The sequence below is a fragment of the Equus przewalskii genome, chromosome 11 (assembly GCF_037783145.1).
Source record: "Equus przewalskii isolate Varuska chromosome 11, EquPr2, whole genome shotgun sequence".
NCBI lineage: Eukaryota > Metazoa > Chordata > Mammalia > Perissodactyla > Equidae > Equus > Equus przewalskii.
Window position 1 is genome coordinate 18,543,772 of NC_091841.1, and position 7,564 is coordinate 18,551,335.

Below are 7,564 nucleotides of genomic sequence, written 5' to 3' on the forward strand. Positions count from 1 at the left end.
TGTGTGCAAGAAACGGCTGAGTGAAAGAGTCACAGCCATAGCTCCACCAACTTTGCCCCAAGACCAGGAAGCATCCCTTCATCACTGGTGATGCAATGGAAATGGAGCGAGGGAAATCAGTTTGGGCTGAGTGCGGCTTGGGAAAGGATAGGAATGAACAAATAATTGAATGAATCAATCAATCGATTAATATTGTATGCCCTTAATGTATTATTTGTATGTATTATGGCCATTTGATGAGCACTGATTCAATACCTGGCCTTGTGCTGGCAACACTACAGAAATTTGCCCACTTGAACCACTCACCACACCACTGTAAGCAGTTTTTACTTTCTCCTCTATTTCTTCATTTTTTTAACTGCTTATTTTGAATAATTGTACATTCACAGGAAGTTGCAAAAATTGTACAGAGGTCCTTGTATCCTTCACCCAGTTTTCTCTTAATGGTTACATCTTATATAATTATACTATACTATCAAACCAGAATTTTGATAATGGTGTGTGTGACGATGTGTGCGTGTAGCTCTACCTCATTTTATCACACGAGTAGATTCATGTAACCACCACTACAATGAATTTACAGACCCATGCTATCACAGATGTCAGATTCCATACAGAGCTGCTTCTTGCTACCCCTTATAGTCACACCACTCTCCTCCTACCACCCTGACCCCTGCAAATCACTTATCTGTTCTCAACTGCATAATATTGTCATTTGGAGGATGTTAGATGAAAGGAATAATACACTATATGACCTTTTGGGATTGACTGTTTTTCACTCAGCATAATAATCCTTGAGATTCATCCAAGTTGTTGTGTGTATCAATAGCTATTTTCCTCTGTTTTACTCAGTAATATTCCACAGTATGAATGCGCCAAAGTTTCCTTAACCAGTCACCTATTAGAGGACATTTTCATTGTTTACAGTTTTCGGCTATCACAAATGAAGCTGTTATGAAAATTTGTCTATAGGCTTTTTTGTGGATGTAGTTTTGGGCAAACAAAATTGCCCAGGACTGTGAGTACTCGTGGTATGCTAAATGTATACTCAGGTTTTTAAGGAACTGTCAAAATATTTTCCAGAGTTACTGCACCATTTTACTTTCTCACCAGCAATGGATGAAAGATCCAGCTACTTTACATATTCACCAGCATTTGGTGTTGTCAGTTTTTTTATTTAGCCCTTCTGATAGATGTGTAGTGATTTTGATATCTCATCGTGTTCTTAATTTGCATTTGCCTAATGCCTAATTATGTTGGACATCTTTTCATGCGTTTATTTACCATCCAGATAGCCCTCTTTGGTGAATTGTCTGCTAGTGACTTTCATCCATTTTCTCATTGGATTGTTTTTTTAATGCTGAGTTTGAAAGTTCTTTATATATTCTAGGTATGAGTCCTTTGTCAAAAGGTGGTTTGAAAATATTTTCTCCAAGTCTGTAGCATGCCTTCTCATCTTCCTGACCAGATCTTTAACAGAGCAAAAGTTTTCATGTTTCATGTTCATGGAGTCCAGTTTATTGATCTGTTTTTCTTTTATGGATTGTGTTTTCAGTGTCATGTGTAAAAACTCTTCAGTAAGCCCTGGGTCGTGAAGGTTCTTCTATATTATCTTCTAAAGGTCTTATAGTTTTATATTTTCAATTTAAATCTATTGATCATTTTAGTTAATTATTGTGTAAGATGTAACATTTGCATTGAGACTCATTCATTCATTTTTTTGCCAATTGTTCTGGCACTATTTATTTGAAAGACTATCTTTCCTTTATTGAATTGCTTTTGCACCTTTATCAAAAATCTGTTGGCTGTACCTGTGTGTTCTCTATTCTGCTCCATCTTTGTGTTTATCCCTCTGCAAATTTTATTGTTAATTACTATAACTATGTAATAAATCTTCATATCAGGTGAAGTAATTCATCCCACTGTATTTCTTTTTCAAAATTGTTTTAGCTATTCTAACCACTTTGCCCTTCCATATAAATTTTAGAATAATTGTGTCCATATCTAAAAAACATCTTCCAGGAATTTTGATAAGGACCACATTGAGTCTATGGATCAATTTAAAGAGAATTAACATTATACTATAAAATTATATAGCATATATATTTACACACACACATCCCACACACGTGTATATATATAAAAGCCATACAAAGATATGCAGTAAAAAAAAAAAACACTATGGACAAATCAAAATGTTTTCTAAAAGAAGTTCAAGTGACTCACATAAAGGCAAGGAAAAGAAATACAGAAGAAAAAGAACTAAAACAAAAATAAAATGGCAGACTTAAGCCTTAACATATCAATGATTTCATAAAATGTAAATGGTCTTCCTCATTTTTAAAATGATAAAAGTCATGAATTCCCATTTCTAAATGACAGTAAAAATGCAGAAATTTATAAGTTTAAAAAGTAGCTTCTCTTTCACTCAATTCCATACCTAAGGATAATTTAAGAGTTTGGTTACTTAAGAAAGAGATATTACTTAAGAGTTCGGCATATATCCAACCTGACCTTTTTCCATGTAGAAATAAAGAGAACGAAAGTAAGAGGGAGTGAGAGTGAAAGAAAGAGCTTAATTTTTAAAAGATACCCACTCTACCTATTATTATACAACTTACTTTTCTCCTTTGATAAGATGACATGGACACCTTTTTGTAGGAGTGTATATTTCATCCATTTTGGACTGTATATTGATCCTTACTATGAATCTACAGTGATCTATTTAACCCTATTTCCAAATTTTTGTTAATATAAACAGTGTTTCATAGGACATCATTGACTTCTAAGTAAATTCTGGGATCTCTATTTTACAGAGGAAGGAACTGAGACTGAAGTTAGTTACATCCTTAGTCTCTTTTAATTTGTGCGACAAGAATTCAAACCCAGGTCTGCTGGTTTCCTTTCCACTGCCCAGTGCTGAATATGCATGAAGCTTCTGAAGCACTGAGACTCAGTGTGGGTTAAGCACATTCAAAATACTCATGTAGTTGGTGATTTCCTTCATAGCTCTCTATTGATTAGCAAATACCTTCATCACAGATGACAAAAAGAATTTTGTACTGAACCAACTCATCTTTAACGTAGAGATTTTTGTCTGTGGAGGTGGGTATTGGTGCTTCTTGTGGTTTCATTAGCTCTTAAAAAGAGTCCCCATGTCATATCATTATGATGTATTATTGAATCAGAATGATTAAAGTCAAATTGATATGGTAAACGCAATTATAATTACCCTCTCGAGATTCTAGATTAAGTGGACTGCTGACCTCGTCTGGCTTCCTCAGATAAGTGCTTATACTCAATGGATGCATGCCTCTTTGAAAGGGCTGAATTCCAGGTATTTTACAGCAAATTAACCTAGGGAAGGAGCTTACAGTAACTCATTTCTCCTCTGACCTCACTAAATGTTGAATTGAAGAGAATCGTTTCTTCTTCTGTTACCTATAAAGTTAACCCACCCTGCTTATTTCTCAAAACATTTGAAGAACCAGAGAAGCACCTATCAAGAACAGGCTTAGTTTGCTACATTCCTACCCCTAAAGGCACACTCTTACTGACCATCTCATCTATAGAGGTACATAGCTCTGCTTAGAGTTACTGACATCAGGGTAAAGGAACCCTCTAATGATGCAGTGGGGATGTGAATTTTTCCACAATGATCGATTTATTTTATTACATAGTATTTCACATGTATAAATGCACAAAATTATATGAATAATAATACAACAACCACATTACTAGCCACAATACAATTCAGAATGCAAATAGTGGCCAACATTTTTTAGTCCCCTTATGTATCCTTCAATAATTACATACCCAATTATCTTCCATGAAAGTTACAATTATCCTACAATTTATGTGTATTAATCTCATGTATATATGTCTGTGTGTGTGCATGTGTGAATAGAAGAAAGGTTGCTTGTGAGTTTCAAAAAAAAAAAAATGTCCCTTCTCTATTTGTAGTTTCTGCTTTCTCAAAGTGGCCTTTTTCTTTTTTTTTTCTTTTTCTTCAGTTATCAGGTAAGCCATGTTTGTTTGTTTGTTACTGATGAGTGAAGGAGGCTTTGATATCTTATGTGAGCTACTAATGATGTGTTTCTCTACAACTTGCTTCTTAGAGGCTCTTAACCAGTACTCATTCTTTCAACACATCTTTCAGCCCTCTTCCAGTGTACATGCTGCTATCATTTCCTGTGCCTTTTGAGGATTCTGAGGTATAAATCGAGTGATTCTCAGCCTCTCCCATTTCTGGTTCAGGATTTGGTCTTCTTGGGTCTGATAAATTATTTCACTCATCAAACCACTTTCCAGGTTGAAAACTTGTACTATTTTTATATCTTCATATGTGTGTGCCTTTGGAAAAATCCTTATTGTGAGATGTGACTGCAATGACATTGGTAAAAATGAAAATGTTGTAATAAATAAATCCCAAAATCTCAGTGACTTATCATAATAGAAGTTCTCAATCATATAAAACACAGTGGAGGAAAGCAGTTGCTGGCAGAGGGCTCTGCTGCACATGGACTGTTGAGAACACAGCTTGGAGGAGGCTGCAATAAGGAACAGAGATAAAGTTGCCAGACTTAGCAAATATAAATACAAGAGGCTCAATTGTATTTTGCAATGGGAAATGCAATCCTATATCACAGAAATCCATATGTATGTATACATGTATACACAAAATGAGAGGATTATGTGGCTTGCTAAGAAAGTTATGTAGATGGCAGTTGCACACTAAGGACAGTAGCACAAAGACATTCTGAAGTCTTCAAACATATGTGGACCATGAACATATCTCAGAAAATTTCTCAAGCGAATGCTACAGATTTCAGGAGTTTTAACCAGGATTAAAATGATAAATTGCTTAGAAAAACTATAGGCTGTTTAACAGGTCTAAATCATATTGCTATATTGCTTTAAGCAAATATGGATACCTGTTTAATACAGTGGAAACATGATTTACTCTATATTTCTTAGAATCACATCTATTAGAATTGAGTCTTCTTTGTAACCATCTTTATTTTAAAAATGAATCCATGGCTCACACCACGTTTTTTTTCCTCAAAAGATTGGCACCTGAGATAACATCTGTCACCAATCTTCTTTTTTATTTCTTCTTCTTCCCAAAGCCCCCCAGTACATAGTTGTATATTCTGGTTGTCGGTTCTTCTGGTTGTGCTATGTGGGACATCGGCTCGCCGTTGATTGATGCGTGGTGCTAGGTCTGCGCCTAGGATCTGAACTGGCGAAACCCTGGGCCGCCAAAGCAGAGTATGCGAACTTCACCACCCGGCCGTGGAGCCGGCCCCACATATCCCTTTTTCATGTGGTGATTATTTATCAAGAAAATGGAAGGAATATTTGGAAAGCAATAAACCCTATTGTGAATGTTTGCTGTGAAAATCCAACTAAAAAAATGTGACATAAAATTTCAGAGCCAGGCCGGCCTGGTGATGCAATGGTTAAGTGTACACGTTCTGCTTCGGCAGCCCGGGGTTTGCCGGTTCGGATCCCGGGTGCGGACATGGCACTGCTTGGCAAGCCATGCTGTGGCAGGCGTCCCACATATAAAGTAGAGGAAGATGGGCACGAACGTTAGCTCAGGGTCAGGCTTCCTCAGCAAAAAGAGGAAGATTGGCAGCAGATGTTAGCTCAGGGCTAATCTTCCTCAAAAAAAAAAAAAGAAAATGTCGGAGCCTTTTTCCTTTCAAGAAGTCATCAATATTTCCCTTCTTTTCCTGGTCCTTTCCAGACTTTGGTGGTCATGACACAAGGAAATAGCACCGAAGTGACTGAATTCTTTCTTCTCGGATTTGGTGCCCAATCCAAGTTGCAGTACGTCTTCTTCATTGTATTTCTAGTGATCTATATGACCTCCATGGTGGGTAATGTTGGAATGATCCTACTCATCAAGACAGATTCCAGACTTCAAACACCCATGTACTTTTTCCTACAACATTTGGCTTTTGTTGATATCTGTTATACCTCTGCTATCACTCCCAAGATGCTGCAAAACTTCATAGAAGAAAATAAATCAATATCATTCAGGGGCTGTGTCATACAATTATTGGTTTATGCAACATTTGCAACCAGTGACTGTTACCTCCTGGCTGCCACGGCAGTGGACCGGTATGTAGCCATCTGTAACCCACTTCACTATCCCATACTTATGTCTCGAAGAGCCTGCATCCATTTGGTAGCTGGTTCATATGTCATGGGCTCAATAAATGCTTCTGTACACACAGGTTTTACATTTTCACTGTCCTTCTGCAAGTCCAATACCATCAATAACTTTTTCTGTGATGTTCCCCCAATTCTCACCCTTTCATGCTCCAACATTGACATCAACATCATGCTACTTGTTGTCTTTGTGGGATTTAACCTGATGTTCACGGTGTTGATCGTCACATTTTCCTATGTATATATCACGGTCGCCATCCTAAAGATGCCTTCTACGACAGGGAAGAAAAAGCCTTCTCCACGTGTGTGTCCCACCTGACAGCAGTCATGATTTTCTATGGAACCCTGTCATATATGTACTTACAGCCTCATTCTAATAATTCCCAGGAGAATACGAAAGTGGCCTCCATATTTTATGGCATTGTGATTCCCATGTTGAACCCCCTGATCTATAGTTTGAGAAATAAAGAAGTAAACGAAACTACAAGGAAATTTGGGCAAGAGAAGGAGATATACTTTTCAAATATGATGTCTTGCATAAATTCTAAGAGAAGAGAAAAAATTAACCTGAAGTCAATGTAGGATGACCAGAATCTCCTCAGCAAAGACTTTGTCTTATATCATAAAGGAAGAGATCTTCTATCCAGGGCAAGTTCCAGTATCTTGAAAGACCAGGATCAGGAGCAGTTGCTGGAGAGTCATTAGCAATGTAGACAGAGGATGTCCTGAGGCCCTGGAGGGGAAAGTTGGAGACTAATGTACAGCATGGTGACTATAGTTAAAATACTGTACCATGTACTTGAAATTTGCTGAGATTTCAAGTATACCTTAAGCATTGTCCTCACAAAAAAAAGAATGAAAATGGTAACTATGTGAGGTGACAGGTATGTTAATGAGCTTGGTTGTGGCAATCATTTTGCAATGTATACCAATATCAAAATATCAAGTTGTACACCTTAAATATATACAAATTAGGTCGTTGTACCTCAATAAACCTAGGGGAGAAAAGATGATAAAAAAAAGAAAAACTTAATACATGTTGGAAAGCCTAAGTGGCCAAATAAGAAATAGGGCACAAAATGGAAAGTCACATAGTACCCTGCATTCAATACTTGTGTGAAATAAATCTCAAAAGGAAATGAACTCTGTGACAAATCAACAAAAGCGGTGAAATCCCTGAGGCTTACGTGAAGGAGGAAAGAATTGTTTCGGGTTCTGGCCCAGGTATGATTAGTAATTGTTGGCACTTATGCAAGAGGAATCTTCCGACCTGACATGATAGAGTAGTGATGATCTGATGTGGCATAACCATACATTATTTCATAAATCATCTGCTACGCTTTGGACTGTTTGGGCTCAGCCTAGACTGAGAAGAACAGAAAAT

The 7,564-nt window shown here is 37.1% G+C and overlaps 1 protein-coding gene across 1 annotated transcript; it reads left to right on the top strand.

Annotated features, from left to right (window-relative positions):
- Positions 1-5,764: 5,764 nt before the first annotated feature.
- On the top strand, positions 5,765-6,762 carry LOC103561008 (putative olfactory receptor 5AK3). The gene is given in 2 exon segments (XM_008535390.2): positions 5,765-6,470; positions 6,473-6,762. Coding segments are annotated over 2 exon segments (996 nt in total).
- The last annotated feature ends 802 nt before the right edge of the window (positions 6,763-7,564 follow it).